The 16,840-nt window shown below is 47.4% G+C and overlaps 2 protein-coding genes across 3 annotated transcripts in view; one reads left to right on the top strand and one right to left on the bottom strand.

Annotated features, from left to right (window-relative positions):
* LOC144152507 (uncharacterized) overlaps positions 1–13,305 on the top strand; it is a 31,122-nt gene extending 17,817 nt beyond the window's left edge. The window contains exons 7-9 of one of the 2 annotated variants that reach the window (XM_077683793.1): positions 3,085–3,228; positions 11,294–11,356; positions 12,754–13,305. In XM_077683793.1, coding sequence (XP_077539919.1) covers positions 3,085–3,228; positions 11,294–11,356; positions 12,754–12,761 — 215 coding nt within the window. In that variant the 3' untranslated portion in view covers positions 12,762–13,305. The remainder of the gene's footprint in view (positions 1–3,084; positions 3,229–11,293; positions 11,357–12,753) is intronic. The other variant, XM_077683794.1, reaches the window with a different exon arrangement.
* Positions 13,043–16,618, bottom strand: LOC144152506 (uncharacterized). Its single transcript, XM_077683792.1, has one exon. The coding sequence runs from the start codon at positions 16,522–16,524 to the stop codon at positions 15,013–15,015; it is 1,512 nt and encodes a 503-aa protein (XP_077539918.1). The 5' UTR covers positions 16,525–16,618; the 3' UTR covers positions 13,043–15,012.
* Between the last annotated feature and the right edge of the window lie 222 nt (positions 16,619–16,840).

Raw genomic sequence — 16,840 nt, 5'->3', positions numbered from 1 at the left:
AACAAGGCGTGCCCACCGAGCTGATTACTTGCAGATAGCTGCTAGGCCATCGGAAGCCTCCCTCTCGCTTGTGGCAGGAGCAGTGCTGTTATCTTATCCTCTGACCGGGCACGGCAGCTACTGACCTTGGCAGGCAAGACGCGCGCGCTTGCATTAAACATGACCGCCCGCTCGCGGCTAAGATAAGATGACTTGGCTTCAAGACCAAACACGCAAACATGATTTTTGCTCTTGGCTATGAAGAATGGTAGAACGAAATCGGCAAGGACAGCTGCTCACGATTCACAACGCATACATGACGGCGCCGCGCCAGCAGCGGAGCACATTCGTGCTATGGTGTTTCGTGCGATTTAAATTGGATACAGATTGGCTGTAGCTCCGGCTTGGCGAACCGGGCCTGTGCCTCATGTAAAGACGGCCAGCCACATCGTTATCACCATCAAACAATGGCGTCCGCCTACGAGTTTTTTTTTTTTTTTTTTTTTGTTGGCGGTGTGCACGCACCGCGCATGTTTTCGGTGAAACTAAGTGTCCTTAATGTTTAAAAAGTTACAGATAGCTGGCGCTATGCTTATTTTATTGTAAAATAATTGTTCAAACCCAGCCTAATTCATCGAAAATTTCGTTGAAGCGAAAACAAGCCAGACAAATGGTTCGTTGTGGCGAGGACTTTGTTGCATTGACTTCTATGGCTAGCTGACGGGGAAATGGAAATATTTCGTTGAAGCGGACTTCATTGTAGCGGGATTAGACTGTATTATGTTGACAAGTCTTGCTTCACAAGTGTGTGGGTTATGTATAATACCTATTCAAATCGTATTTAAGCTTGTTTTTACCAGTCGAAATTTTTTCCCCCGCATAATTATCGCACCCCCCAGTTACACACCATTTTTTTCCCAAAACAAGTGCGAGGATTACGAGAAGAGTCTCGCATGCCTTTGAACCGAATGCTATTCGACTCAAACGAGGGATTGCGATCGTCATTCAGAATCTGACGTGCTCTACTACAATTTTGATGGCAGTTGAAAGCTTAAAGGGGTCCTGAAATACCTTCCGCCGATGCATGGATGTACATGTACCCAAATAAAGCAATGTATTTGCAATCTCCTCCCGCAAGAATTTTGTTAAAGCGATGAGTATTAGTTGAGAAATCGTAAATCAAAAACCGCGCATTATCGTCGCTCCGCGTTTCCTCCTCATTTCGACTTACTCTCCGCTGTTGACGGTGCGCGAGCCTTGCCTCCCATGATGCTGCGCTCCGCAGCGGTGACGTACTTCCGCTATTGCGCTGCCCAGACTGTCGTCTGCTACAGGCAAGCTTTGTTGACACCATGAATCCCGCACTCCGATCAAGGCTGGAAAAGCGAACGAAAAATCTGGCTGCATGTATGCGGCGGCCTGGCCTTGCCCTTTCGCGGTGTACGTTGCTGGCGGCACATGACTTTTTATCGGCGGCGAACTCGAAGCCGCACGGGGAGGGTCGTGCGCTCGTTCCCTTGATGCACCGCGCACTGTTTATCCAAAAAGCACCGTATCAGATGTGGCACCGCTGGTGCCGGGTCTTATTTTGCCGTGGTGGTAATTCCTGCCGGCGGCATGTGAAAAAGACATTTTAAACCGATACAGAACCCGTGCACAAAACGCTTCAATCATGTGACCAGTTCAGCTTGGGGCGACGCGTGGTGGAGAGCGGCAACGTTGGCAAAACATGCTTCTCTGCGGCTCTGAGCTTTCTAGCGCTGGACCGAGCGCCATTTCTTTGACAATCCCAAACATCGGTTGCCTTGGCAACAAGGCACAAACCGCTCTAGAAGTCAGTTACGGTTCCGCGATTCCGGTTCAGCTCGGGGCCCCACCTCGCGACATGTGGGCACTGCAGGCGTACCACTCACTCCCATTGGGAAGTGCGAGATGCGTTTGGCATTACAGGAGGCGATGGTGTGTGTGTGTTGTGGACGCCTTTGTTTCGCGATGAAATGCGACGTTGTGCTTCTGCGGGTGGATAGTGCTTCCCATGGTCTGGATTATCTTTCTCGAGCGACGTACGACTCAACCTCGCATGGGGTATGTGCAGTGTGCGTGGCTAAAAGCCATCTCGGCTTGGGCGCCAGAGTTAAGTGACTTGCTGTTCGTCCCCGCAAACCGCGTGCGAGGTGAGTGCCGAATTTACGACGGGCAGGAGACAACCCATGTTCTGTCGATCGTGGTTCAGACTTTCAACGCATGTTGTGACGTTGTGTTCGTTAGAAACGCATCTTTGGATTGTTTTGAAGGTGAATAAAATGTATGCGTCAAACCCGGGCCTTCGGCTCAGGGCGTTCTCTGCGATTGCACGAAAGAAGTGCCACGGGGCTTCAACGCTTTATGGAACGTACTCAAGTAAGAGAATATCCATGTCGTGTTATGGCCGTGTTGCATTCAATACAAACGGTTAAGCGTTTGTTTTACACTTGTTTCGTTTGTCGTAAAATGCCCAAGCACTCCGGCACTCTGCTGGCAGATCAGCCGGCGAGCCGACGCTGAGCAGACGACTGATCTCTTTGCCGGAAGTTGGTTAAAAAAAAAAATAGCAGGATGTCTAGCTCATGACGAACATCTGGGAATCGATGTAGACATGTGAAGATGGCGGCGTCCAAAAACACGAAGGAAAGGGTGAGAAAAAAACGACAAACTTTGCAACAAAAGTGTGAGCTTTCCGCTGCGCGTAAAAGAGTAATACTTGGCACAGAGGACGTTGACGACCCAATCTAACGGTTGCGCTAGTTCATTTAGTGTGCTCAAAATGCCTTTCAGGGCCCCTTTAAGCAATTGCTTGCCCTGCTGCAGTGGCGCTGCTGCTGTCGAGTTCTCTTTTCATACAATAATGCAACAATCAAATTTGGGAGCAATTTTTGGTAGTAAGCAATACCAAATATAACGCAAGCTTTGACACTGATGTCCACCTCGAGTCAATAATGGTGAAAGGGCGCACAGGGTGCTTGCCAGCATTGTACCTGTTGTTTCTTTGGGGTGTGGCTCCCCCTGCCCCCCTTGCCTGTGCGAGGGGAGAGGGACTCAGTGTCCCGATCACTGTGGCTGCCGCAGCGTCGTCGTCCTCCCCGCGGCCGGGCCTGTCGGAGGATGAGGAGAACCACGAAGACAACCGGTGGAAGTGCTCCAAGTGCACCTTCCTCAACCACCCGGCCCTGGAGGCGTGCGAGGTGTGCGAGATGCCCAACGTCTGCCCAGGTAGGAACCACCGCCGGCACTACCTGCACCACCTCAAGCTGTCGCCGCCCGCGCAGCACTGCTACTGCCACTCGGGGCAGCTGCGGCGCGCATAGGGCCTCCTTGGGGAACCGGCATTGGGTTGCGGTGGCATAGAGGCAGCGAGGCCTCTCTCGCATCCATTCACTGAGCACTTGTGGTACGGACTGAGGCCTAAAAGCTGTTGTCAAGAGTTTGTTCAGGTCTGCAGGCAGCTTTGGAAGCAGTCCATTTTTGGCAGCCATATGAGCAGCAACAGTGAGAATTGTGAGGTTGCCACTCCAGACAGAAGAACCTTAGCATGCTTGTCAATGAGTGCAAGCTGCAGTTTTGCAAGTAACAGATTAAGTTGCAAAAGCTGGAATGGCAATAACTAAACTAGAAGCACAGAAAGTTTCAAGTAAAAAGAGGCCTTAAAGAGAGAGAGGAAAGGGGGGGGGGGGGGGGAAGAGAGAGCTCCATCGTTAGTGGTATCCTTCCCAGTTTGGCAGCGAAGTAGCCTGCATCATTTGTTTTTAAGCTTCCCACTTTGCTGGCTTGCAAAAAAAAAAAAAAGGAGCACAGCTGAAGATTGCTGCAGTCCCATGTGGCTGTTTTTTTTTTGCGCATCTCCTGTAGTAATCTGAACAACTTGGCTACCACACGATTATCGAGGCGGTGTAAATTTGTCTTGTAGTCAAAGCTACCTTTATAAGGATGTTGTAGTCGAGTGTGAAGATGTGTCAGCAAGGCCACCTGGCCAGTTTATTAAAAAAACTGGCAATCTTGTGGTGCACACTAGTGGCATACCGTCGACACTCAATAATTTGAAGTCTCTTAATTGGAATTTTTGATTGCTGAGTAATGGGCTGGTTCCAGCAATTTTACATTCATTTCAATGGCTGAAATTGCCCTATAATTTGAAGCTAAAACTCGTATCTTTTACTTGGAAGTTATTTTGAATAAAAAGTACCAGGTTGACCGTCATTTCTTGATAAATTTCGAAATTTTCAGCGCAAAAAACTGCCCTGTGCTCTGTACTGAGACTGAGGCCGGCTGAGACTCGTGCCAGCGTATGCGTCTCTCTATTTTGAGGTCTTCAACCTTTGTTGCGTGTGAGCACTGATTTCAAATGTTTTGCAGTACTCTTGGACTTTCTATTAATGGGAGTCGACTGTATTGCCATTTGTAAATAATAGTAGCTGTATCTACAGTAGGCTACTGCAGAGGGAGCCTAGGATGAAAAATGGTTCAGAGCAAGCTTTACTGGAAGTTAGACTTGAAAGTTGGCCGCATTTCTGGTATACTACGAAGACGCAAATGCTGTCTATTTTAGAGACTGCACAATCAGGGCTAGCTCAGCAAAACTTTTTTTTTTTTTCTACAGTGCCACTGTGGCTAGCAGAGCTTCTCGCTTATTAAGCACACCTGAGCAAATAAGTGGTCCCTAACTAGCTGTTAGATAAGGCTAAGTAACCAGCCAATTCTTTTGTAGCAAAGAGATGTCTGCTGCAAAAATGCCTTGCAAAACAAAATGAGCACTCAAGGATTAGCTCAAACAGCTGTTGCATCTTGTTGACTAGTTTTTGAACAGGTGATAAAACCTCTCAAATTTTACTGAGCGTGCCAAGTCTGCTCTGACCTCAACATTTTGTAGTTCACCGAGATTACTGTCAGCTCTTATTACTATCAACCAATTCTCTAACGACCATTATTTTTTCTCCACTAATTGTAGCAGGTGACCTTGTAGTTTAGTTACTGGCTGCCACATGCAAGTTGGCCATGTAGGTATTGCAGAAAGCACTCTAAAAACGTTCCAGTGGTGCTTTATTTTACAGTACATTTGTTGTTGATGCACTGTATATAGTGGAGAAACTGCGCTCCTTTTTGCACGAGAGAGACCACTTTGTCACAGGGTTCATCTTCCCTGCACTAAGGTTTAAAAAAACCTGAATTCACAGAGGAAGCGTTGTCGCACAAGTTTTTCGTATGCCTGAAATAGCGGGGGCACTCCCTGGGCACGCCTTGTTGTATCCATTTCTTGTGCTGATTCCGTCGGCAGCTGTTTAGTGAACACAGATTCAGTTGTAGCAGGATGTGGACATAGCACACCATGTTTGATCCATGTTCAGTGTGAGGTCAGTTCTACAAATGTACCTTAGTGCTCCCTTGAGAAAATCTGGTACCTGTTTACAAAGTGTGACCCTTTATGAAGTACAATTCGAAGGTATCAGGTCCTCAGTTTTTAATGAGAGGAATGGTGCTGAAATTTCCTTGCACAACCTGGTGTGGTACCTGTGTCCTGTAGCAAAGTACAACTGAGAAAGTGTTGAATGTTAGTAGTTGTTATTGAAGCTAGAAACCTTGTCATGCCAGTGTGGTATTCAGAGGAGTGGAATTGTGTGAAAGTTTGCGCGCGATGCAGCAGGCAGTTATCTCCATTGGTCGGCCTACAGCTGCTGCTTGGTCATGCCAAACTTTCTCGTAACAAGCGACATGCAAATGCTAACCATGCATTATAAATACTTGTTATGGGCAGGGCTTGCCATGTGCAAGCATGTTAAACATAATTAAGCTATGTCGTCTCTGCCTAACTCTTCTGCAGTGCATAGTTGGCAGTTTTTCTGGTGCGTATACTAACAGTGCGTGCAGATGTTAATTTGGCTGTGAAGAACGTCCTGTAGAAGTTCCGCTGTCCTTTTCCCATTAGTAAAGTCCTTAAGGGGGGACGCGGCTTTCAACTTCGGAAAAATGACCAAAACATCGTTTTTTTGAAACCCACATATTCGGCTTCTATGTTTCCTATTCTGTGCGTCTGCAAAGTTTTTACGCTGAAAAGCGTCGCAAAGTGGCATAAAAAAATACTTTTGTCAGGCGCGGTGACAAACTATCAGCGCAAAAGGGCGAAAAAACGGCAATTTTCGGAGCGCTCTATCTCCGCAACGGTGCCACCGGGCGCGGCCATTTTGATATGGTTAGATCGGCCGAGCGATCGTCTTTCCGGTTCTGCTCGTCTCTTTTATCTTCGTTCATTCACAAACGCACAAACGGCAGAAAAGAAACGACGCACAAACGAAGCTAGGAATAGATGCTGAAGCGCTATTGGTCCCCGGTCGGGGCACAGACCAACGACCCTCCTGATTGGATGTTGCGGCCGCAACGCAAGATGGCGGCCGCCTGAGCTGCGTAGCGAGCGGATTGAGTTCATTTTCGCCGCTGCGCTCGGCCGAGTTTCTGTTCAATCTGTGGTATTCAACACGGACGTTATCGCGATGGGAATGCCAGAGATAACGAGCCGGATTACGGGAAGTTGTGTGGCTCGAAAGGCGGAGGTCATCGAACGCTTCGTGGTGCGCGTGACTCTACCGTCGCCAGACCCCGGAGGGTGACGCGGTGTGCGCGCTTGCGATAGCGGTTCGTGAAGTGAACTTTTAGTCGGATTTGCGATGTTTACACGCTTGGTTATTGCTGTGTTTTGACTGTGGGCTCGCTAGCCTTGAGAAAGAAACGGTCGACGCGTCAAACGCTGCGGCGCGCACGGCATAGCCGACGCGCATTGGAGCATCACATGACTGGGCAACCGGTTACGATTGAACGCCAGTAGTTGTAATTAATGCCTGCGACGTTAGATTTAATCTTAAAAGCGACCTGACCAGCCATATCAGGTATAATCAAAGTTCGATATGTCGCGGTAAGCGTGCGCTGCGATGCGCGCGAGCCATATCGCCTTTCTTGCGCAACGTTTCCCGTGCACTTGTAATGTAATTTTCATGCAAACAGGTTTGAGTTAGTAATATAGGAATAAAAATATGCTCTCTGCGTTAAAAATGTACGTTACTGTGGCAGCATTTAACAGTGATTTTTTTAGGGAAATTATTGATACCATTGCTCAGGGCATACTGGCTGTGCTGCGAGAAATATTGGATGCCTTGAATGTCAAAAGTAGTAAAAAAATATGCTCTTGCATTGAAGTTGGGAGTTATGCAGAATACTCTACCAAGCTTCAAAGTAGCTCATTTTCATCTTTATGGTATGCAAACTTTTGGCAATGAACACCTGCACATGAGTACTAAGTTGCTGTGCCAGGCAAGATAAAACATAAAAAAAGCCAAAAATGTTCAAATTTAAGTAAAATAAATGCTTAACTTGTTGCCATGGTGACAACACTGCAAAAGGAGGTTGTCCAGTGCGATACAGCCAACCAACTAACCTACTTTGCATTGAAAGCCCCTTGAAACCCATCTCCCCTCCGTTTGGTTTGCAAAGGGGGGTATGTACTCTTCACGGAGGAGCTGAAAATGATGTTTTCTGGAAAGAGAAAGGCTGTAAAAGGCACTCCAATTTCAAGGCAAGGCCTTCCAGAAGCCCCATGTTCAAAAGGACATGAAAGGCTACAACCGTGACGACTTCTGATATGTGAAACCCATGTTGCAACTTCGGAAGCCGTTTTCTCAAAACAGTTTTTTTTGCCACCTGTGTCGCTTGTACCAGGGATTTCTTCATGACCGCTGGGTCTATTTTGATTCCGTTTCTTGCATTACATTCCTTGATGAACTGTTCAGGTCATGACACTTTTGGTTTTCCAGATTTGTTTTTTTGTGATTTTTTATTCAAATAATCCTTCACAGTTGACATGCCTGTTGCACATTAACCTCTAAAAAAATGAAAACTAAAAAACATTGTGTTGTAAAAAAAAAATTCTAAAACTGTCACGACCTCGTCCATTCATTTGGGAATGCAAAGCACTTCGAACAAGTTTTCTATCATGTTTTATAAGCCGCTCAAGCTCGGTACAAGCGGAACAAAAAGAAAATTTCATACATAAAAAAGTTTTCAAAATATTACTTTGAAATTTTTATAGTGTTATCACAGAAGCATTTCCAGTTGCTGTGCCAATTTTCATCAAAATCCACAAAGAAATAAAAAAGTTGATTTTGAAAGCCACGTCCCCCCTTAAACAGGTTCCTTTACTCGGCAAGCACGGCTAGTCTCTGGTATGTAGTCATTACACTAGAAACAATGAAGAGCGAGCAAAATTGGTGCATGCTTGCATTCATCCTGTTGGCAAAATTGTGTGGTTGTCCTGGTCCCTAATTTCGGTTTTTTTCTTAGTCATTGCTCTTGTGAATGGTGTTTAATTATTGGTTGCCGTAGCGCACCGAGAACAATATTCGTTAGTGTATTTCAGCTCCAAAAACCCACTTCTTTGAATGCCTGGGCATGTATTGTTGCCCCTGTGAGGGATTTTTTTTTTTTTTTCCCTTTCTACAAACTCAGCAAGGAAATTGTTACTGTACATACCACCTGTTAAGAGAGCTGTTGCACAGTGTTAACACGTATTGGCTGCATATTGGCCATAACCCTGTCAAGTGTCGTTACTGTGGTCATGACGCTGTGTTCACCGCTAACTGTACCATTGTGTACTCTTTCCCATCCACACATGCTGAGCAAAATGGGCGGCAAGTGTAAGTATTGTAATTCGTGGCTAGTTCCTGCTGTAATGCTTACAGGGTCGATAGTGGCAATTACTTGTAGCCGTAGTGCTTTTGCAGCGACAGAGTGACGGGGCGTGATTGGCATTGAACCAATTAATCTTGGTGCTACAGTATATTCAGGCAGCTTCAACACAAGGAATCTAAAACAGGTCCGCTGTGCGATGTCCATCGGGAAGTGAAATGGACGTGTCAGCAAATTGTCAGTTCTCGTACTGTACCCTGGGTTGATTGTTGAGGAAACCTTCCAGTTCAACCGGTTTGTCATTTTATGTTGCCAAAAACATTTTTTCTGTACAGTAGACACAGGAAATGTTGTTTTACTTTGGAAGGCTTCGGCGGCACATCACCAAAAGCCCTTGCACTTTCTGCAACAATGGCTGGATTTGTTCCTGGTACGGCTTGAGGAAACCAGCTTCAGTGTGCTTTATTATTATTATTATTATTATTATTTTTTCATATATATGAACCCCAGGATTTTCATTTCATTTTGCACTGTGCTCGCATCTGCAGCAACTTGTTCGTCGCATGTCGCACAGAATGTGCTTGTGCACACTGATCTCTTCAGGTGCATCCTGGCTTTAAAACAATGTTGCTGCTCTTCCACACCAGGCTGCTCAAAGGAAATGTTCCTTTCTTTTCACCTGAACGACGGTAACCAGACAACACCTTCAGGGTTCTGAAAGGGCACACTTCCCTTTTTTTTTTTTTTTTTTTTATCGTAGAATGTAATGCTGTATGCATTCAAAATATTCTTCCGTATGTGCATCCCGACATGTCTGAGCATCACTTGGATTGATGAGTGGGATCCCACTCTGTAAGTGGCAGATAAATAGAGGTCCATCCTCTCTCTCTCTCTTGGGGAGGATGGTAGGCAGTGGATTCTTCAGCCATGTTCTCAAGGGGGATAGGCTCCTCGCCCCTGGAAATAGTGGGCGTGCATGTGTGCATATTGCCCATCACCTGTCGTCACGTTTGGGGTTTCTCATCTTCATCCAAAACCTGTTGTCCCCAGTGAACAAAGTTCATCAGAGCCAAGCCGAGCCTCTCCCCGAAAGTTTGCCGTAGACAAAAATATTGTCCCAACCATGAAGCGAGAGTCTAAAATGAAATCCTTCTGGCAAGGTCGGCACACGCTTAAAGGGGCCATGAAGACAAAATACAAGTTTTATTCGAAATATTTCGCGTTCTATAGTGCCCCCAGTGCTTATCCGGAAGCAAATGATGCTTTATTCACTGCTAAATTAATCAATTTAAGCTAAAAGTTAGGTTTTCGCCCAAAACGTGTGTTTGAGCGACGTTTGCTATGACATCATAAGAACCGGTCTTCAAGCTAAACTTGGCATGGAGCGGAGACTTTTTTACTGTTAGTCAACCTAGATGGCGCCCCCACACTGTGGCGAGCCGTTTTCTGCCTTTGGTTTGTGAACGTATTTAAACCTGGCTTATTTTTGTTCATGGAGAAAATAATCGTTTCGTAAAACATGGTGCTCGCCCGACAAACATGGTCACGTGAGGCGTCGTCGCTTGCGTCAATCTGCCATTGTCGTCTGAGACAACCCCAAAGCCCTGCAGTTCTGTGCATCTAAACCAAGCATAGTGCACGCAGTACCACCAGCAGTACGCATTGGTGCTTCTATGTTTACGTGTGCTTTCGCAACTTCCACTGTTTGTCCCACCATTCTTACTGATATACAAAGAATGTGCCCTAAATTTAAGCGCAAATAGCTCGTTCGGCAAGCTTAAGAGCTCTGCCTAATTTGCGTTTGCTTTTGCTGGCCTCCGCCAATCGCAGAGCTGGCTGGTATGATATCATTGGTTCTGTTCCCTTTTTTCCTAATTATATAGCTTCTTTGACCGAAGTTTACATTACAAGTGGTGTCAGCATGATTCTAACGAGGCAATTTATTGAATGAACCAAACTTGTATTTTGGCTACATGGCCCCTTTAAAGTGTAGTGTAGGCTTAGTGTAGTGTAGTGACATGTGTAGTGACGTGTCTCCAAGTCTAGACACTGTAGTGAATGGTTTAGTCATTGCAAAAGCATCCACTACTTTGCACGGGCAAAACTCGCCTCCAGGCAAGTTCTTACAGGCCACCAGACTTGAAAAGAATTACTGAAATACGGCAGACCTCGAGGATACTAGCCGACTGCTTTATGCGAGTGACCCACCACCGCTTTTAATTGCAAACTGAAGCGACTCTGATTAGCCCTGAATGCCTGTAGTGATCGGACGGTTTAGAACCCTTGTTTTTTGCAGCTGCCGCCAGTACTTTAGTCCATTTTTTTTTTTTTTCTCCTCAACTCGCAATAATGGAGCACCAAATGTTTTCTGTTGAATCAAAAATTTATATCGCTTCAAATGTGGGTGTGGTCAACCTCCCATGTCCAGGCCTGAAATTTTATTTTTGATCATGGTCTCTGTGTGAGGCTTAAGTAATCTTAGGGCAAAGACGGGGGAAAAAATTGCAAAATTGATCTGAGCTGAGCATGACTTTTGCGAAACTGGTATAAGGGAGCATGAAGTTTTGCACAGTCCCTGAAATGCGTGAAAAATGTCTATTTGTGCCACCAGCACTGTATCAGGTTATCAAGTGGTGCTCCAACATTCCAGCTCGAGTATTCGGGATATCAATGGGTTCGTGGACACTTCTCATTCGGGTCCCTCGCCCTGCATCCCTGCATCTTTGAAGACGTCACTTCGCATGTGCATGAACTACAGCATGCTGCATTTTTTTTTCTCGGCATGCTCTTATGGCACCCATTGTTTTTGTTGCCTGATGGGAGTGCCATAGCGCCTGTTTCGTGAAATCTCCACTGCCCCTTCATGGCAAGCGGTACATTGGGTTAGCATCCTCGACTCCGTTATGTACTCTGAGGTAAAGTAAACCACTCATTGCAGTACTGCTATGCAGTGTTATTGGTTTTAATAATTGAACCTTGCTAGCACAACCCCCTTTTAAAAGGGCGGTTGGGGAGGACACCTCAGAATCTTTGGCCTAGGTTATAGAAAAAAAAGGTGGGAACGTGCATTATTGCACTTGACGACTCCATCATGCGATGGATAATGTCCATGCCCGTGAGTGCTCTCGTGATGCTGCGCTTTTTTTTTTTTACACATTCTCTTTGTGGCATGGGGAAGGAGAAAACCCTTGATGTTGTTACATTTATTGTTACTCCTGAGAGAGAGAGAGAGGAGGGGGTAATAATGCCTGTGAAGAACTGCACATGGGTGAATTTTCTTAGCACTGTTCAAATTTTAATAGGACCATGAAGACAAAACACCAGTTTGGTTAGCTAAAAAAAACTGCCCTGTCAAAATAACTCTTGTGATCTGGAAGGCAGCTTAAAAAAATTGAGCTGTACAATGATGAAAACGCAAGGAAGGAGTGGGGACTGTCCAGCCACTTCCATCTTCCTCTGCACCCATGATGCCACAGGGACCAGTTTGCGCATTTGGCAGCTGTTGATAAAAGCTACCACCAGTGAAAGTGGTCGTGCGACGACACGGGTGACTTTGGTTCGGTTGGGCCTCAAATGCCGTGGCAGAGCTAATCACCGAGGCGGAGCCAACTACTCGTTGCTGTTACCCTGCCAAAGACGTCACTGCTGACGTTCGTAGTGGAAAATTGTCAAGTTTGACATTACTGAAAGCAACGTACATTGTCTCCATGGTCCCTTCAGAGTGTCCTTATAAAGACTGTGCCTTCCAGGCTTGTTTTTTTTCTATATGCACATTTTGCATGCTTACTAATGTAGGAGGTGTTCTTTTGTGTATGGCGTAGTGCCTGTATCTAAGAGCATGTTGAATGGAACCAGCACCGTGCGAGAGTGCCCACTGTCCTAGTGCAATGCCAGCTGGGTCTTGCGGCACTCTTAGTGTGCAAGAACTGCACGTGCACACGTTCTGGTAGTTGGAAGGCCCTTTGAGCAGAACTTATCAGTCTGCTGGAAAGCATCGTCAATTGCTGCTCAAAAAGGTTTGAGTTTTCAAGCTTTGCCGATTTTTTTTTTTTTTTTTTTTCGTTCTTGCAGACATGTGACTGCCTGGTGATGCCAACCCCGCAGTACTGTTCATTGTCAAGCAGCAGAGAGCACCGTGGCAGACTTGCAGAAACAACACCTTGCTGCTTCCCTTGTATTCATACATGCCACACACAGTGTTGTACAGCCGTTCAGCTATTGTACATACCATAAGAACGTAATTATTTAGTACAAGATAAGTCTTTGTGAAGGTTAACTTAAGTATTTCAGAATGATCAAGACTCTTGTGTGAGGGTTCACGCATTCCATTCATTGACCGTGGCGTATAATGAACTGTGTGTTTTTGTCTTATGTATTTGTTGTCTGAATGAGCTTGTTTGACAAATAAAAATGAATGGACTTCGAGCATCTGTAACTTTGGAAAATGGTTTATTTTATACCTCTGGCCTTCCTCGTACTAGAAATGGGGTAAACGGAGTTGCAGAGCGTCGCGCCCACATGCATACACCGGGCCTCTCCTGCACTCGCCAGCCTGGAATTAAACATTCTGCTTCTTTCATGCTTGAAGCCTCTATGTGGGGGGTCACAGTTTGAAATGAAATGTTTAACTTGAACTTGGAGGCACTTAATAAAAAAAAAATACAAGGCAGGTTTAATGGATTTTGTTTGCTCATGTCACCAATTGTGTTTTAAGTACAATTGCTTTTGTAGCCGGAGTTTTGCTTAATTTTAGATTTTCAATACTTCTTTCAGAGAGTGCATCTTGTTTTCTGCGCATCTTCTCGTTCATTCTCTTGTTTTCTCCTTGGTTTTTCTAGGGCCAACCAAGCTTCTATTTGTATCTTGTTTTAGTTGCGCGCAAGCACCATACTGTTCTTGTTACACCATGGCCCCTTACGACGCCAGTATTTTAAACCCACCCTTCCGAGTCTTCACAGGATCGCAGGCAAACCACTGAAAAACTAGTACTAGCAGCTGTACCATGCGGACAAAATACAAGTTTGTTTTATTCAAAAGATTTGGTGTTTTATAGTGCCCTCAGCGCTTGTCCAGCAGCAAACAATGCTTTATTCACCAAGAAATTAATCAATTTACGTTAAAATTTTGATTCTCCCTCCAAATCTTGTTTCGTGAAGTCTGTGGTGACATAACACGGACAGGTCTTCAAGCAAAATTCAAGTGCACCGTTTAGTTAAATCATATTTTAGTGCGGAAAATGAGGTAGTGAGTTGCATGGCTACTCCTTTCCATCGTAACCAAGTGAACGATGGAAAGACCGACAAGTGAAAGAAAAAGCAAACGATGCAAGAAAGCAAAGGAGGAGAGTGTCGCGAAGTTGTAATGTGGGGGAGGGGGTGGCAGTATGATGTGCCCACACGAGATGCTTGTCTGTGCGACACTGGCTAAAACGTGAGGGGGCGTGTGCATGACGATGGTGTGCGTTCCCTGCCTAAGGCTCGTGTCGCGGTCCCTTCCCGAGACGCACTTTGCGCTGCCGTCGAGAGAACCCACGAGCGAGTGCTGCCACAGGGCACTGATGCTGCGCCCAAATATCGCATTAGGGAGTGCCTTACTTGCCAGCCATTTTTTTTCCTAATTATATGGCTTATTTGAGTAAAGTTTACATTAGAAGTGGTGTCGGTAGGAATCTAACGAGGCAATCTTTCGAATGAACCGAACTTGTGTTTTGTTTGCATGGCCCTATAATGAGTCGTTAACATCTCTCCCACAACTTTACATAAGAAAGCCTGGGTTGACATCCAAGGTACAGCACTAAATGACAATCATATCCACTCTTACGGGCATGCATTTCAGTGCAGCAGTTACGCAACTGTAACATGTTGCATACAACAAGCATCTTTTCAGCTCTCTTAGCATCGGTCAGGTACTGCAGAACTTTACCATGCACTTTTCCCTTGACAGCCTTCGGATACCGTGGTAACTTGACTTGTAGCGACTGCTCGCACACTGGCCTCTAAGCCTATAACCTAGAGGTATAACTGAAGCTCACTTTACTGCCACCCTTGAGCATTAGTGCATCCAAAACCCCAAACTATCTACACTTTATGGTGTGCACCTTCCTACTGTTATTAGCCATGCTGCCTGAACCAGCTACACCTGACGGAAGGTGTGTGTGTTCAAGGAGCTTAAAAAGATCTTGGCAAGCGTTATCTAAAATTAAAGGCGCCTGTACAAACCCTGCTGGGGAAAACCTCCGCTGCCGTGCCTGCCGAGTGTTGACCGGCAAGTCAATTGCATCTAAAGACCCGAAGGTCCTTCCGCCTTGTGCATTGCAACAGGTAAAGATATTCATGGTGTAGAATGTACATCTGCATGGACAGTGACTGTAACAGTCTGTGCGTCATCGTCTGACGAAAAGCTTTCACCACGGCATTCGTCGGAGCCCCACTGCTTCTTTTTATCCTGTACAAAATACGCAGATGAGTGCACTGCGCTGCGGTGTACCTTGTGCTGGTTTTTATCGCTGGCATCCGACCCAGTTTCACTGTGAACGGACTTCTCACTGAGCTTCTCTCCTCCGTTGCTAGAGGCCTCAAAGCTGTTAGGGGCATTTTCTAGCTCGCTGGCCACTGTCTCTGCTGACAGATGGCTGGATTCACTACCGCCTTCAATTTGTTCCTGAACAGCCTCGGATACCGAGGTGCCAGGCTGAGATGGACTGCTCGACACTTCCGTGCTGAAGCTTGTCCCGTTTGAACTAGGGCCGTTTCCGGCAGCATCCACTATCTGTGGCTCAGTTTCACCATCCGACTGCTCACTTTCGCTGGCCGTTGTACTGTGCTCTATGTTGTCCTGTTCCGCTGTGCTGGATGCTGGCGACCTGTCGTCACCTATACTTTGTTGATTTGTCGCCTCGGAGCTTGTTGTGGGACTACTGAGGCCGCTGGAGTCGCCGAGTAGAGAGTCGGCTGACCGCTGTTGCCGCCGCTCCAGAGGCTGGAGCGACCTGAGCCTCTCTTCGAGCACGCACCTGTAGCAGGGCCCTCCGCCTTCGAGCCTAACCAGCGAGAAATGTCCCTGCGGGCCGCCCAGGCGGACGCCCACTTTGTAGCGGTACTCGCAGCAACTGCTCAGCTGGACGTCCCGGATGTCGTTGACGAATATGACGATGCTGAACGGGTAGCCGCAGTGCCTGCGCGAGGCGAACGTGAATGTGCCGCCCCGGGCCACTCGGCTGTCGTAGACGGTGAGCGAAGTGCCGCCGCAGTGTTGCTGAGTCACCCTGACCGAGAGGCTGGCTTCAGACACGGCCCTCCGGCCCGACCCGTGGAACGCAAGGGACACCTTGCAGTCCGATTTTTTGGGGAAGTGATTCTTCGGGGCCACGTCCTCCCGCGCGCTCGAGCTGCTGGCGGGCATTATGCTGGTCCTTCTCAAGCCGCGGGGGCCGGCGGTGCTGGACACTGCTTGCAGGTTGGGGCGCGGCATCAGCTGCTTACGCGAAGGGTTCACGGGAAGCAGGTACGGCGAGACGGGCTCCCTGAGGGCCGCCGGCAGGGCGGCGCGGCCGCAGGCGGCGCAACCGGACGTTGCGGCGGCATCCCTGTGCAGGCAGACTCCGCTGTCGCCGGAGCTGCTCGCGTTGTCCCGGGAGCCGGAGGCGGCGGAGCTGGCGCTGCAGGTGCATCGGCGCGCGTCGGGTTTGTCGCGGTGCCCGAGGCACTGCACCAGGCCCACGCTGGCGAGGCGCTGCTTTACGAGGTACTTGTGGTAGTGGCTCCGCAGGTGCACATCATTCAGGCTGTCGTACGAGTCGATGGGGCCGGTGCTCTTCTTGTGCGCGGCGGCGACCACCCACATAGCACACGTGCGGACGGCGCTTGTTGGCGGGCCGCCTGTTTTGCGGTCGTTATGGGAACGGGCCGTTGCGAGGACACGCGGCTGCTACAAACGACACGTTGCAGAAGACGCGCGTCGCGTCGGTATAAACAGATACCTGCGCTAGAGCACATCATTCAGTGCACCTTGATGTGAAAATTAGTGAAAACTTGTCATACACGTGGTCTTATGTACACCGACTGAGAGTATCGGAGACCCCGGCTTACGTCCTCGTTCCATGTGCGGTCGGATCCCGCACACAGAGACCACATGCCAGAGGCTAATTTTGTCCAACATT

Source organism: Haemaphysalis longicornis, unplaced genomic scaffold (genome assembly GCF_048455015.1).
Source record: "Haemaphysalis longicornis isolate Haplotype H1 unplaced genomic scaffold, Haemaphysalis longicornis Haplotype H1 scaffold_9, whole genome shotgun sequence".
NCBI classification, from domain to species: domain Eukaryota; kingdom Metazoa; phylum Arthropoda; class Arachnida; order Ixodida; family Ixodidae; genus Haemaphysalis; species Haemaphysalis longicornis.
Note: the sequence above shows the minus strand (reverse complement) of the source record. Positions and strands in the feature narration are given on the sequence as shown.

Coding starts and splice junctions, on each gene's coding strand:
- LOC144152506 (XM_077683792.1), bottom strand. CDS start 16,524: ATGTGGGTGGTCGCCGCCGCGCACAAGAAGAGCACCGGCCCCATCGAC.